Source organism: Alosa sapidissima, chromosome 2 (assembly GCF_018492685.1).
Source record: "Alosa sapidissima isolate fAloSap1 chromosome 2, fAloSap1.pri, whole genome shotgun sequence".
NCBI classification, from domain to species: Eukaryota; Metazoa; Chordata; class Actinopteri; order Clupeiformes; family Clupeidae; genus Alosa; species Alosa sapidissima.
The window spans coordinates 16,768,888-16,788,676 of NC_055958.1; the positions used below are offsets into that span (position 1 = coordinate 16,768,888).

Below are 19,789 nucleotides of genomic sequence, written 5' to 3' on the forward strand. Positions count from 1 at the left end.
GTTTCACATGAGTTTCAAAGTTTAGGCAAATTCTGACATGAATGAAAGTAGATCAACATTGAAGATAGCACAAAAAAGATTTTCTAATAGAGATTGTTACGGCCCTAGTATGTTCTGGCCATCTGTCTGTGTGCTTCTGCCTTTCCGGTTTTCAGGTCCCGACCACCTCTGATAGCTGGTGATAGCACTCTGACACCTCAAAGTGGAGTTCCTGCTTGGGTCTGATTGGTCAGCCATTAAAAGGCTCAAGATGGCATCATAGAAGGGCCTTGCTGCTCACCAGCATTCATGGGTGTGAGCCATGGATGTCTGTTTGATTGTGTTGTATGTCCTAGGAGTTGTTCTCTACTAATTTAGGGCTGGATCTGCTCATTAGTGATGGGTAAATGAAGCCTCAAACACCGCTCGGTATATCTCCCTAATGTGCCGAAGCTTTGAAACATGAAAGACAAGGAAAACACAGCGACATCTGGTGGTTTTATACATTATAGCAGCCACGGACTCGTGAAAACAATGTCAATGTTCAACACAATGGCAAAGCTTTAAAATGTTCTCATTTATTACAATAAAAGTGTTGCAAGAAATGCGCATCACTAATTAATCCCATCACTTCTTTATCACATGAAGACTATAGACTATGTATGTTTATATTTTTTTCTGACTGACAATTACACATGAAACCGGCCAATTTCCAGCCGTAGCTGGCTAATGAAAACTCTGCTCATGCCCCACACAGTGGTAACCTGCGCTCTCCCATGTCCGTATCCACTTGTAGTTTGGTGTCGCATGAAGCAGCCCCACTAAACAAAACCCTTCCCTTTCCCCATATAAACCCATATGTGGCCACCCAGGACCCTGTGGGTCCCTAGGTCCGATTCTGCCTCTGTTGGGCGCCGACATGCAAGCGACTCGCTGCTTAAATGAGCCCTTGGATTCTGACTCAAATGGGTTCTGCGCATAGTGTCGAAGGGCTTCAAGCTACAATTTACGTGCCCTCCACCGCGCTTCACAACGGTGTGCCCCACGCCAGTTCCCCCTCACCATGTAGCCACTCTGAGGCAGGAGATCAGTGAGCTGGCGGCAAAGCAAGAAGCAGGGGGTTTTACAGCGGATCCTTCATTCCAAAGAAGGATGGAGGTCTCAAACCCATCTTTGACCTGAAACCTCTGAATGCCTGAATTTGAAACAAATGCCATTCAGAAAAATTACTCAGCGCCAAATCCTCGACAGTGTCCGATAAAAAGAATGGCTACACTGTAGTCTACATGGACCAAAAAGCAAGCGGACATTCACACTTTTCTGGTACCGTTCCGCGGTCACAAGGACACAAGGTCAGTGTAAGCCACTGCCTGAGGCTACAAGGTCTGCTTGCAGTGCTGGAAAGTACTAGCTTTCTGGGACTCTGCCCTGACATCTAGCAGGATGAGTTGTGATAACACAAATTATGCCCGGTAAGAGCACTCCGCACCTACACCAACTGAACACGCCCCTTCCGCAAGACTGAACAGCTCTTTCATCTGCTACGGGACTCTGGCAGTTGGTTGTGCATTATCAAAACAAAGGCTGGCTGACTTTAAAAATAGGGGGAAATGTTTCTTTGAGGTTTGTCAGGTATAAAAGTAAGGGGTTAACACAGCCAGAACATCAGGGCTAACCTTTCTCGGAACAACTATAACCACAATCATGACCATGGGCAAGGAAAGTTAAAAGGCAGCTACCATTATGTATGAACAAACTAGTGGTTCTGATTATTAATCTCGCTCTTCCTCTTTGAACAGATTATCTTCTACGAGGACAGGAACTTCCAGGGTCGTTCCTATGAGTGCATGAGTGACTGCTCTGACATGCCTACCTCAGCCGCTGCCACTCCTGCAGGGTGGAGAGCGGCTGCTTCATGATCAATGACCGTTCCAACTTCATGGGTAACCAGTACTTCATGAAGAGGGGCAAGTACTCCGACTACATGCGCATGATGGGCATGAGGGACTGCATCAGATCTTGCCGCATGATCGCCATGGTAAATAAGTTTTATGCCAGATGCACTGATAATGATGCATTTTGTAACAAGGAGTAAAATGCTTATTGAACTTTTAATTATACACTCTACAGCACAGAGGACAGTTCAGAATGAGGATCTACGAGAAGGAGAATGCACAAGCTGATGGAGGCCGGATGGCCACTGGCTCATGTATGAGCAGCCCCACTTCAGAGGCAGAATGATGTACATGAGGCCTGGCGAGTACATAAGCTTCAGGGAGATGGGAATGAGCAACATGAGGTTCCAGAGCATGAGGCGCATCATGGATTCCTGCTTGTAAACTTGTTATATCTGTAGAAATGTTTACAGATTTCAAATAACTGATTCTACCTGATTTAACTGATTATTTCCTACATATATGCATGCAGTGATACAGTAATAATTAATGTTCATCTGGCATTTCAAATAAACAAGTGTAAGAGTATTCTCCTGATTGATTATTCAAAAATGTTGCACAGGGGTCATATTGGCTGTTTTATTGTTTCACATAAATGAAAGTAGCAAATCAACACTGAATATAGCACAACAAAATGTTACTTTTCTAAAGATAAAGAGATCTATAGTAATTTCCAATCCAATAAAACACAAATTCTATCTTACTTAAAACATGACACACACACACACACACAATATTTGAGGGAAAAACGTAACAGCAACTTTCTGTCGGTACAATTTCCATAAATGTTGTATCTTTTTACAAACAATTACTTCACTCCTTCAGTGTTCCTTAAAGGGGACATATAATAGATTAACTGAGTATTGTACTGTGTTCTCTGATGTTAAAATAGTATATTCAACTTTGATAAACTCAATTGCAATTTACAAGCCCAATTAAAACCTTATATTTAGGCTAGGTATTGAAATGTTACTTTTGACTAAATGGCTCCCTCTTTGGCAACCACAATTGACTATAATTGCTTTGTGATATTTGACATCACATGTAGGCTTTGTTCTAATTCGCCCATGTTTTAGTGGCTATTTCTAAGTTCTAGATTTTCATATGAAGGAGGGCACAACCATGCCTCATGTTCATGATAGCTCTTTGGTTATGCACAACCTCTCCTAATAGTTTCCATTCAATGTCTCCTTTAAATAACAATAAATATTATTTATAGAAATATTGTTTTCATTAATTTCCAGGTAAATTTCTGCTGACTTATCTTTAACAAACTTTGCAAGGTTATATTTGTGTCTGCTTGTCAGGCAGGTTTAAGTAACTACCAGCTCAATTTTCACAACTTTCATTGGTGTAGTATTGGCCAAGGAAAAGGCCAGCTCCATAAGTTTAGTTTGACTTTGGATAGAGCTGCAAGACACTGTATTTGGCCCTGGTGGAGGTCTGATCTCCCCTCAAAGATCTTACCAACTGGAGATTTTAGTTTCACTGAAAGAAGGAATACAGGATATTTAAAGGTGGCTGGTTTAAGATAACCGCTGCTAACTTGAAAAAATAACAAAACATGGAACATGTGACCTAGAAACAGGAAACAAGAAAATTCTAAGAAACTAGATACAGTGGGGAAAATAAGTATTGAACATGTCAACATTTTTTCAGTAAGTATACTTCCAATGAGGCTATTTGCATGAAATGTTCACCAAACATTAGTATTAACTCAGATAATCCACCCATATAAAAGAAATCCAAACATTAAAGTCCATAGGTAGAGTTATGTTCTTTTAAACAGATAGTCCTTTAATATTGAAGATTCCACTGGATTGAAGTCGGGGCCTTGATTTCCTTTCTCTGAAACCAATTGAGAGTTTCCTTTGCTGAATGGTTTGGATCAGTGTCCTGCTGGAAGGTCTAGCCATGTCTCATCCTCATCATCCTGGTGGATGTAAAGATTCTACTGGAACAAAATAACTCCATTCATCATTCCTTCAACTGTATGAAGTCTGCTAGTACCATGAGATGAAAAACAGCCCACACCATGATGCCACCACCTCCAAACCACACTGTTGGTAGGGTATTTTTAGGGTGATGCACAGTGCCATTTCTCCTCCAAACATGGTGTGTAGTATGAAATCCGAAAAGTTAAATTTTGTTCTTGCCTGACCAGAATATATTCTCTCAGTATTTCATAGGATTGTCCAAATGTTGTGTAGCAAACTTTCAACGAGCTTTGACATGTTTTTCTTCAGCAATAATCATGCGGGATGAGCGTGTATAGAGACCATGGTGGTGGAGTGCATTACCTATGATTTTCTCTGTAACAATTGTACCTGCTGCCTCCAAGTCTTTCTGGAGCTTTCTCCGAGTGGTCCTTGGCTCTTGGGCTACTCTTCTGACTTCCTGGTCAGAAATCTTGCAAGGAGACCCTGTGCATGGCCAGTTGATGATGCAGTGATGTTCCTTCCACTTGCAGATAATGGCTCCAATACTGTTTGCTGGATGATTCTGAAGTTTTGAAGTGCATCTGTAACCAGTTCCATTGATATGTTTTGCAACAATAAGGTTGTAAAGGTCTTGGGAGAGCTCTTTGCTTTTACCCATCATGAAATGTTTCTTGTGTGACACCTTGGTAACAAAACCCTTTTTATAGCCCACCAGTATGTACTAACCCAGCTTATATACATTTGCATAGATAGGAGGGATAATTTCTCTAACTACTTATAGATTCCAGTTTGTTCCTTGACTTTGTGTACTGCTTTTTCTTAGCGTGTTCAATACTTTTTCCCTGTGCCATTCCACTTTTTTACTCATAACTATATATGCTATAACTATATAAACTATACAACATATTGTATATATGTGTGGATTACTTAAGTTAATACTAATGTCCGGTGAAAATTTCATGTGAATAGCCTCACTGGAAGTATACTGGAAGTTCAATACTTATTTTCCCCGCTGTACATGACACAGTTTAGACAAAATCTATCTCCCTGTCTTTGTCACTCAAACAGTATTACCACACCTTACTGCCTCAGGAATTATTTGAATAACTAGAATTGCGATTCAATGGGCACCCATAAACGCCGAAAAACGGGAATAACGCGAAAACGACAAGGATCAGCGACACGAAAGTATCAAGCTACCTACACCGGTTCGGGCCTGAATTTTTGGAGTTTGAACCGCGTCGATAGCTCGACGCTTAACATTAATGAATTTCGACTCCAAATTGTAGTAACTACATCTACGAAGTCTAAGGAAGATAACCAGGTAGTCTTTTCAAAGATTACGTTGATTTTATGAGAACGCCAGCCCTCAGAAAAGCAGTAACTATTCATTCATTCACTTCCTTTTTTCTAGCTCGCAAAATCGCGGTTGTTCTGTTTACACATTAAAACCATATTTACACTTCGAATTTCGCCTCCAAATTGTAGGAACTACATCTACGAAGTCTAAGGAAGATAACCATGTAGTCTGTTCAAATATAAGATAAATTTTGACAGAACTATAGACCTTGTGAAAGTAGTACCTAAAATGACTCTATGTTAACGCATTTCCAGGGCTTAGTTGGTCAGCTCAAAAAAAAGCAGTGGCTATTGCTAACGCATTCATTTTCAATGCTTAGCATGTTAGCTAACATTAATAGGTTTGTATATGTGCTAACGCTTACTTGAACGTTCCCTATTGTGGCTTGTGGGGTAGAATCTAACTTGTTGACACGTTTAACATTACTGTTGTTTACTACTTTATGTAAATCACATGACTATAATAAACTGTAACTTACTGAGAGCTAAGGTAATTCTGATTCAGACTGGCAAGTAACATCCAAACAGTGTGATGAATGGCCATCACGTAAAGCATATGACAACAGCAAATAGTTTACGTTAGCCTAACTTACTTATCTTTGACGAACTCGAGTTGGAACCGCATCGATAGCTCAAACGGTCTGGGAGCAGTAGTCGGTACAAAAAGTGGGTGAAAAGGAATAATAAACTAGAATTGCGGTTCCGAAGAACTGCAAGAGTGGGTTTAATCAGGGGCATGGAACTCGGCCTCATCCAAGGATTCCAACGGTACCTCATTTATAAAAATCGGACATACGGGTCAAAAGTTACATGCACGTACCTTCATATATGGGAATTATGTGAGGATGCTGTTCATTGACTTTAGTTCAGCATTCAACACGATAGTACCTCTCACCTTGGTCACAAAGATGAAGGCCTTAGGACTGAACACCACCCTGTGTCACTGGATATTTGACTTCCTCACCAACCGTTCACAAGTGGTTAGAGTGGGGGGTCTGACATCTGACTCATTAACCATCAGCACTGGTGCTCCCCAAGGCTGTGTTTTGAGTCCACTGCTGTACAACATCTACACACATGACTGCAAAGCCAACAGTAGTCATACCTCCATCATCAAGTTTGCAGATGACACAGTGATCTTGGGCCTGATTAGTAACAACAATGAACAGCTCTACTTGGATCAGGTTGACGAGGTGGCACAGTGGTGTCAATCTAACAGCTTGACACTGAATATCAATAAAACCAAGGAAATGGTAGTGGATTACAGAAGGCAGCAGCAGAACTACAGTTACACCCCACTAATGATCAGCGGGCAACCTGTAGAGAGAGTCACAAGTTTTAAATACCTTAGTGTCCACATTACTGAAGACTTAACATGGACTGTTACAGACAACGACTCTAATTCCTTCGTCAGCTAAGGAAATTCAAAGTTTCTACATCCATCATGAAGGCCTTCTACACTTCAGCGGTTGAGAGTGTTCTAACTGGTAGCATCATCACCTGGTATGGGAACTCCACAGTTAGAGATTGTAGTACTCTGCAGAGAGTAGTGCGCTCAGCTGAACGTACTATAAGAACTCAACTCCCTACTCTACAAGATATCTATTCCAGAAGAGTACTCCTAAGAGCCCAAAAGATTCTGAAGGACTCTTCTCATCCTAACAATGGATTATTCCTACCGCTGAAATCAAGAAGACGACTATGTAGTCACAAAGCCAGAACTGAGAGACTCAGGAGAAGTTTTTATCCCCAGGCCATCCGAACTCTGAACTCACACTATACTGACTTTGCACACATTCACTCCTCAGCACTCTCAAACATTTCCCAACTCTGAACTCACACTATACTGACTTTGCACTCATTCACTCCTCAGCACTCTCAAACATTTCCCAACTCTGAACTCACACTATACTGACTTTGCACTCATTCACTCCTCAGCACTCATGACCCCCCCCCCCCCCCCATACACACACACACACCCACAAGACTTTTAGCACTTTTACATCCCTCTCCCTATGCTACAGACCTTTTATTTATTTTCTTATTTCATCACACGTCAAAACACACACACACACACACACACCTGACTTTCTCCAACTTTTGCACACTTTTTATTTATTATTTTTGATTTCTCCTCCATCTACCCATGTCCTTGATTGCCTAGCCTTTCTTCAGGATCTTCTCCAACACACATCCTCTACATACTTACAGCACACTGCCCCCACCTACCCACACACACACTACACACACACACACACACGGTCACTGCTCCACTCCCCTCCCGCCCACACACACATCTTCACTGTCATCACTCACACATTACATACAGTACTCTGCTTGCAATAGTAAGTCCCTGCCCCCCCCCCCCCCCTACATACACAGCACATTATTTCATCAGGAAGCTTCTCCAACACACATCCCCAACATACTTACAGCACACTGCCCCCCCCCCCCCCCCCCCAATACACAGCACATTGTCTCATGAGGAAGCTTCTCCAACACACATATTGCACACTGCCCTCTCCCCACATACACAGCACACTATCCCATCTCCCCTGTCATCCCCTCCAACACACACACCAAGACCCCTGGCAGTTGGGTTAGCCCCTTGAGCCGTGGATCTGCCCAAGGTTTCTTCCTTGGTAAGGGAGTTTTTCCTTTCCCCTGTTGCTCTTGGGTGCTCCTTGTTGGTGCCCCCCACCCAATCCCAATCCTCCCCCACCTTTTTAACGCAGCCCTTGCCACTTAATCTACTAAACCCCTCTTCTACTGCACTTTTTACCCCCCCCCCCCCATTAATGCACAAATAGGCTGACACCAGACATAATTTCACTGCATTTCTTACTTCCAGTAACTATATGCATGTGACAATAAACTTCCTTGTATCCTTGTATCCTTGTATACACAGACAGCCCAGCCCAGCCCATTAGACAGTGCCAGATGGCTTAGAACTCTGCCAGGTGCAAGCTTAAAGGTCCAGTATGTAGGAAATAATGGAAAATAAACTGTAACCATTCCAAAAATGATCACCATATGTTGTCAGAGAGTAAGGAAACACGATGAATTGAAGTAATGGCTTATTTGACAACATTACTCTAACCCGTAAAACCCCGTAAAACCCATGAAAAAAAATGAGTTACGGGGCGGAATGTCTTGGAATTTTCGTTTATGTTTTGAACGATTCATTCTAGAATAGCGTATTAATAATGGGCTAGCGCGTCCTCCTATTTGGGTTGCCAAATTAGCAAAGGCCAACTGTCAACAGCTGTCAGTTGTAGTCATGAACGCCTACGAGAGGCAGGCAAATTTCCAAAATTTAAACAAGAAACAAATTAAGTGGACATCGGAGGAGCTTCCTGAGATGGTGATGTCTTCATCAAACGAAGAATATCAAGTCTGACGCAGAGCTGGCCATATTTCTCCACAACAGGTAGCCGAGGCTAAACTTCATCTGCATCGCTAACTTCAGCTAAATATGTTACGTTGGTTAGAGAGGTATTTTTTGTTTTCACTGTTTCCGTAATGTGTAGCTGGGTCATGGTTGGAGAAACGTTAAAGCAGCTGCAGGTCAACTAACGTTAGCTAAGTCTTCATTACATCTGGCAACCCAGAAGAGGCTCGCGTCTGGTAGTCTTGAGAACGTTCACCAGTGTTTTGATTTTGGCCTACAGAACGTTCGGTAACAATCCTACAAATCGCACCTTTAAACAATTAGAGCTGTGATGTCATAATCGAAATTAGAATCCTGAACATTCCGCCATTCATTTCAATGGGGCCGAAAAACGGGAATAACGCGAAAACGACAAGGGCGAGTGACACGAAAGTAACAAGCTCCCTACACCGGTTCGGGCCTGAATTTTTGGAGTTGGAACCGCGCCGATAGCTCAAACGGTCTGGGAGCATGGCTTCGCCACGCTGTGGTCTTGCTGGATCAAACCCACTAACTAGAATTGCGGTTCCGAGGAACTGCAAGAGTGGGTTTGATCAGGGGCATGGAACTCGGCCTCATCCAAGGATTCCAACGGTACCTCATTTATGAAAATCGGACATACGGGTCAAAAGTTACATGCACACACCTTCATATACACAGACTGCCCAGCCCAGCCCATTAGACAGTGCCAGATGGCTTAGAACTCTTCCAGGTGCAAGCTTAAACAATTAGAGCTGTGATGTCACAATCGGAATTAGAATCCTGAACATTCCGCCATTCATTTCAATGGGGCCGAAAAACGGGAAGAGTTATCATACTGCAAAAAATCAAATCTAACCAAGTGTTATTAATCTTATATTAAGATCAAACAATCTATTTGGGATTGTTTTCAGTATGAGGAGACTTACCTACCACTCTCTCGAAAGATCAGTTTGACTTAATTTAGGAAGACTTTTAGTCTTATCAAGACAAATTTACTTAACGCACTGGCAGGCAAATTTGCTTAATGCACTGGTAGACAAATTTGCTTGTTTTCAGGATGAGTCAAACTCTACTTAAATTAAGTCAAATGATTTTACACGAAAGCACTAGGTAAGTCTATTTAAACTGAAAACAATATGGATTACATTTTTTAATCCTAATATAAGATTAATAACACTTGGTTAGATTTATTAGATAAGCAGTCTTTGCAGTGCAGCGATGAGATCTTCCTGACCCCGTGACCACAAAATCGCTATCGTACACTATCTACTTTTGGGGCAGCCGCGGCCCACTGGTTAGCACTCTGGACTTGTAACCGGAGGGTTGCCGGTTCGAGCCCCGACCAGTGGGCCGCGGCTGAAGTGCCCTTGAGCAAGGCACCTAACCCCTCACTGCTCCCCGAGCGCCGCCGTTGAAGCAGGCAGCTCACTGTGCCGGGATTAGTGTGTGCTTCACCTCACTGTGTGCTTTTTGTGTTTCACTAATTCACCGATTGGGTTACATGCAGAGACCAAATTTCCCTCACGGGATCAAAAAAGTATATATACTTATATATACTATATATATATATATATATATATATATATATATAAAACTTTACGCATCTGACTAAAAAAAACCTGGTCTAGCGAGAGGCACATATGAAGCACAGCTGAAGATGCACTGTCACAAGATGTAAGCAGCAACTTCTCTGCAGGATAAATGTCCTTAGGTTTTTTATTTTGTCATTCAAACATTATTGGGGTAAGTGTTTTTCAGGTTATGTTTTCAATGGAAAACTATTATCAGTCAATAGTGAAAGTAACTGTGTATAACTGTTTTGTTGTTGACTATGAGACCACGGTGAAGTTAGTTTCACTTTGCCAATGAGTTCAAATAACAGACGAGTGCAGATGTGTGTAGGCTATACTCTGCTAGGTTTTAGTAAAGCATGATTTAGTGGAATACCTGTTCCATACGGTCTTGCGTGCAAGTAGATTCCTTCAAATGCGCCGGTGACCATCAAAATACTAATGGGCTGTTTGAAGTTCTCACCCTATGAAGTTCTCACCCTAGGGTCATTTGCACGATGACCGCACCGAGAGTTTGACCTGCCGATACTGATTTTAGCCGATTCTGGTTTGATTTCTTCTAACCACTTTACAGCACACACAAAGAATTATTTTCCATCTTTTCTTTAATAGAACATGTTAACATAGAAATGTAATGAACTTATCAATAATGGAATGGCTGTTAACAAAAATGGAACAGGTGACAGTTTTTTCTTCAAGTCTAACTTCAGATGCAGTATCAAACTATAATGCTTCCCAGTGTGGGACATTCATTTCACACACTACTAAATGCACTGTGTTATGGAACACCCATTTTTTTCTTCTCACATCCAATATCCAACTAAAAATACAAAAACAATTGTCATGATTGAACATGTTGCCATGGAACATATTTTCATATGCATTAATGGAAACACAGGGGAGGAGAAGTACTAATAGCGATTGATTAGGTGATTCGCCATATATGTATGAAAACAGTGCGCGTCTGTTTTGAAAAACATTAATCCAAATTCTGGTTAAATACATAGAACCATTCAGAGACAGCTGAATTAGTAGGCTATTCCGAGCACCAGTTTTTTTTACTGTAGGCTACTATGTCAAATTAAGCAACTTTTGTTTGCCTTTCTAATAGGCTACCGTATGATCACATTCACAGCATCCACTTCCTTATCTGCTAGACTAGGGCAGGGCTCTATAGTGCGCCCATTTCAAAATAAAAATAATTGCGTGCAAGTGCAAAAAAATATTTAGGCGCACTGGTGCGAATGACTTCTAGCCAAGTCAATGTTTGTCTACAAAATACACCGCAACATCACAAAACATTACTGGTGCGAACCATAAAATCACGTCGCCAATATTGCATAAAAACTACACCTCCCATCAACGTTAGCAGTTATCGCGTTGTGACTCGCTAGTTGCTTCTATCAAATTCAAGGATGCGCAGAAAGTTAGACTAGCCAGCCAAGATGCCAAGTAGGCTAGAACTAATTTCTTCAATCCACCGAATTCATCGGATAGGCTATATGAGGAACAGGATAAGATTCTGAGAATGCAATGAGAGAAGGAAAAGGTAACATGCATTTTAGCCCAGTTGATGTATTGGGTGCAATATGCAAAATATAGCTGTAGCGAACAGTCACAAAAGTAGCCTCCCGTAATAGTCTCCCGTTTTCTTCAAAGAGAGAACGCTACAGACAACTCCAGGCATCCATGCATGCTTGTTTGTTTTACACGAATACAAGCTGAAGTGCAAAACGAAAGTATGCATAGGCCTACCATTTGCCAACTGCCCCCATCAATGCAGATTTTTGTCTGTGCTCCTAAATTGTTTAACTTGGGCGCACAAGTGTTCCTGGAAAAAAATGTTAGTGTAGAGCCCTGGACTAGGGTATTAAAGCAACACCAAAGAGTTTTTTGTACCTTCAAATGTTTCCAAAATCGCTTCAGTGGTTCATCAACTCGTAACAGGGTGAACGGCACTTCTGCATTCGCTTCGCGGCGCTCTATCGGCTATAACCGCACTATGTAAGTTTGCCAGATAGGGTAGCGAATCTGTAGTTCGATGGAATGAAACTACAAACTTGCTTCTCATGTCGCAATACATCAAACTCATAAAATATACTCTACCTTGTCTGTGGACATTGTTATTTCCAAAGCCATTGTTGGATAAACAAATAGCGTGTGTGTGACAGAGGAAAAGTGCTTTGGTGTTAGTCTACGTGCAGTAAATAGTTTGAGTATTTTTTAAGTGGAGTAGAACTACTAGGCCTATTCTGTATGCCGCTGCTTGTTGACATCTTATTATCAGCCTATGATCGCTAAACTTTGATTCTTTTTAATGTCGCAATCGGTTAACTCCGTTCAGCTGCGCTTGTGGTTCACCCAGGACGGGTGGTGATGAGCGCTGTTTACGTAGCCTAATGAAGTGACAGCTTAGGTAATTCCATGCAAAGCACAATGTTCGCTTTCTGCGCATAGAAAAACTTGGTATTAGCGCTTTCTTTGTACATCCAGCTCTGAGTCCTGGCCTTTGCTAGCTCCTTCGAACTTTGCAAACTCAGATGGGTGATGTTGTTTCAAGTGCGGCCCGCAAGTTTGACCGGCATAAAATCGGCATGTGTCAGACTGACCGGCCGGTCATGGCCGATCACGTGAAAATCGGCCAATTCCGGTCACCAGCCGATCAATCGGTACATCTCTAATTATATTGAATATTGCAATCCTCCCAAACTGTTGTTTTTATCTGTTTTCGGGGTCTAGGTTCTAATCAGGGGGTCAACTGTGCATACAATGCCAGACAGCCAAAGCCATCACCTTCAAAGCGAAAGGCCCTGAGCAACCCTGAATGACATTGGAGGCCCACAATTTTGAGCACATATTTGAAAAAAATACAATGGACAATGGCCATTTCACAACATAAGCATGAAGTTGCGGTTACATTTTTGTTCCCAATTCCCATAGACAGCCACACACACACACACCAATGTGCAATGCACACCATTGCATTTTAACTTAGAGGAATTAAATCAATGGTTGGGGTTGGGGTGACATTTTCTAGAGGAATCCAGAGGCATTCAAGTATTTCCATTACACTTTTATCACCATTGTGGACTGGAGGCTGCTTAGGAAAATAAAATGTCAGAAACCTTAGGCCCCAGCAATGCTGAAAAGAGATACACCCAGGATTATGAAATCCGTAGAACCCATTAATGTGATAATTTCCCAATAATGTAATAAAAATCAAAATTGCAATAAAAACCTCATTATGTTTTAACATATCGAGACAGGTCTCAATGAGATGCCTGGTCTGGTTTTTATATACGTTTTTTGGATTTATAAAACCTCTAAAAACCCACCAGATCACCCGCTTGAGCTAGTTCTATGCTGCTTTGATCACACACAGTCAGAGCAGACGGCACCACTTAAAACATACATTTTTAGGCGGGCAGTGTTAGACAGAGCTCCTACACTTCCCATATACAGTCAAGAGGCTGTTTCTCTTTCAGTCAGGTTCATTTGGCCTTAACCAATAATCCCCGTATGATGTCATCTGAACTGATGGAAGGCTCACTCTCAGGTGTCCGCTGCTGCTCAAACCGGGGCATCCTCCCCCTCTTTACCCATGTGCTTGCCTAGAGCCCCGGGTGACGTTAGCTGCAAGCTACTGCAGTGATAACTACAGCTTAAAGGTCCCACACTTGGGTGGCTTCGAGACTGCCCACCTCATAAGGAACAACCACCCCGCCCGCCAGGCAGAAGTCCTGGTCAAAACTGAGTCGACAACAGTGCTCCAGATCTGAGTCGAAGGGCTCTGCACAGCTAGCCTAGAAATCTAGATGCACCCTAGCAGCGGCAAATTTATTTGCTCAGCCTGTGCTTCTAGTATCAAACCATAGGGATTTCTATTGGCTGACGCCGTGGACGTCATCCAATCACAGCGCTCTATTTTGTTAGAGAGTCTTAAGGCGGGCTTAACAGGATAACGACAGTCCTGAGACGGTGAACAACAAGGAAGGTGGCTATGGCGAACGAAGAGCGGTTGTTTGAATCGGCGTTGGCGTCAACTTTGGAGGAGTTGGACTTGTGCTTTTCTTTGAAAGTTGAGCAACACAATGCACTTAAGTCATTCCTTTCGAAGGATGTATTTGCCGTTTTGCCAACCGGATACGGATATGGTCGTAGCGCTGGCCTATTGCATGCCTAGGCAGTTTGAAAGACAATTCTCTGCCCGCCCCTTGGATCAAGCGAGGTGAATGGTTCGATTCCAGACTATACATTTCAATGTATAGCTATGTATGCTACTGCACAGCAACATTCCTGACCTGAGTCAGCCAGAAAAAAATCACCTACTCCAGCTCCGGTGTAAAAGAATCTCCCAGGTCTGTGCATGGAACTCCTTTCCCCTCGTGCCCCACACAGTGGTAGCCAGCGCTCTCCCTTGCCCATCTCCACTTGTAGTTTGGTGTCACATGAAGCAGCCTCACACAAAAAACACTTCCCCTTCCCCTGTGGGTCACTAGGTCCCACTCTGCCTCTGTTGGGTGCTTGGGATGCGGCAACATGCAAGCAACTCGCTGCTCACCTGTGCCCTTAATCACAATTCACAGCGGTGTGCCCAATGCCAGTTCCACCCCACTATGTAGCCGCTCTGAAGAAGGAGATCAGCGAGCTGGCGGCAAAGCAAACTAACTAGCTAGTACCAGCGGAGGACATACATAGGGGTTTTTACAGCAGATACTTCATTGTTCAAAAGAATTATGCCATCCTTGACCTGAGACCTTTAAATGCGTAATTGAAACAAGTGCCATTCTGAAATCTTTGAAATAATGCCCAGACGCAGGAAGCATCTGCTCCTCCTGTTCGGGCTATCGGTTCCTGCTCCTCTGAGACTCAGAGCTTGGACTCGAGCTCGAGCCCCAAAAGCCTGATTGCCAGAAGGCAAGCGGACATTCACACTTTTCCGCAGAGGGCACAAGGTCAGTGTAAGCCACTGCCTGAGGCTACTATGTCTGCTTGCAGTGCTGGACCAGTGCTACTAGCTTTCTGGCACTCCCCAGACTCCGCTCTGACATCTAGCAGAATGAGTTGTGATAACACAAATTATGCCTGGTCAGAGTGGTCCGCACCTATACCAACCGAACACGCCCCCTGCGCAAGACTAAACAGCTGTTCATCTGCTATGGGGCTTAGGCATGCATTATCAAAACAAAAGCTCTCCTACTGGCTGACTTAACACAATAGGGGGCACTTTTTCTTTGAGGTTTGTCAGGTATAAAAGTAAGGGGTTAACACAGCCAGGACATCAGTGCTAACTGTTCTCGGCAGAACTACAACCGCAATCATGACCATGGGCAAGGTAAGTTTAGAGGCAGCTACCATTATGTATGAATCATATCTAACAAACTAGTGGTACTGATTATTAATCTCTCACTTCCTCTTTGAACAGATTATCTTCTACGAGGACAGGAACTTCCAGGGTCGTTCCTATGAGTGCATGAGCGACTGCCCTGACATGCACTCCTACCTCAGCCGCTGCCACTCCTGCAGGGTGGAGAGTGGTTGCTTCATGGTCTACGACCGTCCCAACTTCATGGGTAACCAGTACTTCATGAGGAGGGGCGAGTACTCTGACTACATGCGCATGATGGGCATGAGCGACTGCATCAGATCTTGCCGCATGATCCCCATGGTAAATAATTTTCATGTCAGATGCTACTGATAACTAATGATAATTAATGGAGTAAAACACTTATTGAACTTTTGTCTGTACAGCACAGAGGACAGTTCAGAATGAGGATCTACGAGAGGGAGAACTTCGGTGGACAGATGATGGAGCTGATGGACGACTGTGACTCCATCATGGACCGTTACCGTATGTCTGACTGCCAGTCCTGCAATGTTATGGATGGCCACTGGCTCATGTATGAGCAGCCCCACTTCAGAGGCAGAATGATGTACATGAGGCCTGGCGAGTACAGAAGCTTCAGGGAGATGGGAATGAGCAACATGAGGTTCATGAGCATGAGGCGCATCATGGATTCCTGCATGTAAACTTATTCCGCTTGATTTAAACGATTCCTTTTCTACATATATTTAATATGTAGAAGTAATACAGTAATAATTAATGTACATCTGGAATTTCAAATAAAAAAGTGGAAGAGTATTTTCCTGACTGGTTATTCAAACATGTTGCACAGGGGCCATATTGCCTATTTCATTGTTTCACATGAGACACGAATTAAAGTAGCAAATCAACACTAAGTATAGCACAAAAAGTTGTGATTTTTCAGACCTGCCAACTTTAAAGAAATGTTATGAGTACAACAACCCCTTTCTTCTTATAGGCTTTCGCCATAGACATCATATAGCGGTTTTCTGTACCACTCTGGATTTAGCCATAGGGTGTCTTCTTTTTTATTGGCGGATTACAACATTCTGTGTGTATACCGCCACCTACTGTACAGGAGTGTGTAAAGGGACTCGCCATAGGGCTTCAGCAGCTTTAGTATTCTTCTACTGTCTATGGTCTTTTCTCATCTCCCATCCAAACTGACACTGCGGCCACCTAGCGGGTCAGTTCGCTAGTACATTCTCTGTTTACAAGCCTGATTTTTAGTGACAAGCTCCGCCAGATTGTTCCCCAGCCCGCCCTGTTGAAAAACGTAAGTGACATCTATAGAGGTCAATGGCAGTCAACGGTCGTATTTAAATTGACGTCTATAGACGTCATTAGCAGCCAATGAGTTAATGAACTTTTAATATCAACAAAAAAAATATTACATATTCACAATAAACCCCTTTCCCACTGTAATGGGCAATAAAGTCTCTGAAAAAAAAAAAAAAAGAGATGAATTTCCATGAACATTCGGGAAATTAAAATATTGGGCATTGAAAAAAACTAGTGCTGTCAGTTAAACGCGTTATTAACGGCGTTAACGTAAACCTATTTTAACGGCGTCAATTTTTTTATCGCGAGATTAACGTTCTTTTTGGTGTAACAAACTTTGTAGTTTTTTCACAAGCTGTTGCAACAACTAGTAACGTTAGAACAACTACAACACCACACTGGATCTAGCTAGACCGTGCTGCATGTACACGCCCCCTTTTAGGGGAAAGGGAGCTGTTTGGATAATGGAAACCTATGCTGCATAGAAGTGGGGAGCGAAAAGGGGTTATACTTACTAAATCTTGAAACAAACGTGAATAAAAGGCACAAAATAAGGTTGGTGTATCTGGAGTTATCTGTGTGTTTATGGGATTAATGTGACCATTACGTTCCTATTTTTGGCTCTTTCCAGTTTAGCCTACTAACAGGAGTGTCACGAATGTAGGCACAGTCAAACTGCCCGTGGCTGACTATAACTAAGTTCGGCAAGCTTAACTTTACATGTCATAACATCAACTAAACATAAGTCACACATTCATTTTATCACTTGTAATATGAACGTAGCCTTTTTCCTACAACTAGGTGAGATAATTGGCTATGTCTGTTATACTGAAGTTCCACAGTTAGCTAGCTAGCAAGCTAACCGTTTTACATGGGATATGGTAAGTGTAGCTAGTACGTGCTGAATGGGTTGTAATGTTGCCTACATCGTTTCGACATAAGTAAGTTACATACACATAATTCTTTATAACTGCCGTGTTAGTAAAATGATTGAATGGCCTGTAAATTAACTAGATGTACCGCAGAGCGGTACAAAATATGACCGCCGCCCAGTCCAGCACATTTTTTCCACAAAAACAAATCACGCTGAAAGGCCTATATGATTCTAACTGTCTCACTAAATTGCATTATCCACACTCAATTCTCACTGGTATCTGCTAGACAACAAGTACCAAAACATGATTAGTTCATAGATTTCACATGTAAAATTCATTTTATACAACCCCACCTCCATCTTGCCTGTTTATAATTCTGAGAAATTCTTGATTGTTTGTGTTATGTTTATGTTATGTGTGTGTGTGTGTGTGTGTGAGTGTGTGTGTGCGTGCTTGTGTTTGTGCCTGTGACATTACTGTGAATGTATGTGTGTGTGTGTGTGTATCTGTTTGTGCACATGTGTGCACATGAAATGGGTTAACATGACCCCTGGAGGCAAACATACGGAAAAAAATAGTCATCCTAGGCCCTACAGTTCTGATAAACTAGCACTGGTAAACCAACACGTCTTTCGTCTCTTGCCATTAGGCTAATTGAGGGGAGGGCGGGCGAGCAACGCAAACCACACACCATAGCAGAGACATTAATATTGCCAGCTGCGATTGAAATGGTAAAGACGATGTGTGGGGAGGAAGAGGCTCAAAAACTTGACAAAAACTTCAACCTGTAAAACTGGCTGTATCTTGGAAAGTATTGATCTTAAATAAAAAAGTCATTTTACAGTGTGTCTCCTGGATAACATAGGTACACCTAATTTTTTTGAGACCTAAGTGCGTGGGCCCTGGTTGAGCTGACGTGGAATGACCCATATATATCTCATCACAGGGGGACATGAGGGAGGGAAGCATGATCATTCAGCTTATTGCTAATCAGTAAAGTATCCCTTTAAAGCAGGCCTACCTGCGGGCATGTAAATGGGCTACAGGTTTCCTACAGGAATAGCATGTTTGAACTGGTGCTGCACTAGTAAAAATAAAGGGAAAAATAATGCTTTAAACAAGAACTGTTGCTGTGCTCTGGGTTAGGCAAACCATAACAAACTGTTGGTATTACATGCATTTTGCTGTGTCCTTGAGCAATATTCATAATTGAATATGGCTACTCTATCATTATCATATGGCTACTCTATCAATAGATGACAGCTACACTTTAAAGCAACTGTTTGAAGTGTTATTTCATGTGAGAGACATATCAGCGTTGAGATCTTCCTGACAGACCACATTATATAACATGAAAGTTCCATTCTGAGATCTGTTCTGTTCTGCCAATGCAATAAAATCAATTCAACTTGAAGCAACATTATGCCGTTTGTTTTCTAATGCATGTTGTTTGTTAATGAAGAGTTAGTGTAGCATGTGTGTTGGTTGCTGATTTTATATTCTAAGTCATTTTGACTAAATACAGTGATGTAAAGCAGTCATACTCATACATTTACAATATTGTCTGCTAGTTAACACACTTTTAAAAAAAAAAACTCTCATGACTGCTTATGCCACTTTGTCTCCTCATGCTTACTGTACATGTCAGATTAGAAATCAAAGCTCTTATGTATACTAGACAATTTGACTTGGTATGTCTGACATACCAAATGCATATGCTACATACACTCATACAATGCCAGACATCCAAAGCCATCACCTTCAGTTTACCCAAACAAAGCGAAAGGCCCTGAACAACCCTGAATGACATTTGAGGCCCACACTTTTGAGCACATATTTGAAAAAATACAATGGACAATGGCCATTTCACAACATAAGGATTAAGTTCCGGTTACATTTTTGTTCCCGATACCCATAGACACACACAAACACACACACACCAATCTAATGCACACCATTGCATTTTAACTTAACATTTCTAGAGGAATCCATAGGCATTCATTTATTTCCAACATTACACATTTACTTTGAACTGTAGGCTCCTTAGGAAAA

At 42.2% G+C, this 19,789-nt stretch overlaps 2 protein-coding genes and 1 pseudogene across 3 annotated transcripts in view; 2 read left to right on the top strand and 1 right to left on the bottom strand.

The window, feature by feature from the left end:
* The window catches only part of LOC121700683 (gamma-crystallin M2-like), a 222,207-nt gene that overhangs the window by 140,445 nt on the left and 61,973 nt on the right, over window positions 1–19,789 (bottom strand). The gene's annotated exons all lie outside the window — the stretch shown is intronic.
* LOC121688609 lies at window positions 379–2,318 on the top strand (annotated as a pseudogene).
* On the top strand, window positions 15,507–16,304 carry LOC121700628 (gamma-crystallin M3-like). The gene is made up of 3 exons (XM_042083728.1): window positions 15,507–15,551; window positions 15,642–15,884; window positions 15,968–16,304. The coding sequence occupies exons 1-3, from the start codon at window positions 15,537–15,539 to the stop codon at window positions 16,244–16,246; spliced, it is 537 nt and encodes a 178-aa protein (XP_041939662.1). The 5' UTR covers window positions 15,507–15,536; the 3' UTR covers window positions 16,247–16,304.

Coding starts and splice junctions, on each gene's coding strand:
- LOC121700628 (XM_042083728.1), top strand. Junction 15,885..15,967: donor CTTGCCGCATGATCCCCATG/GTAAATAATTTT, acceptor TTGTCTGTACAG/CACAGAGGACAGTTCAGAAT.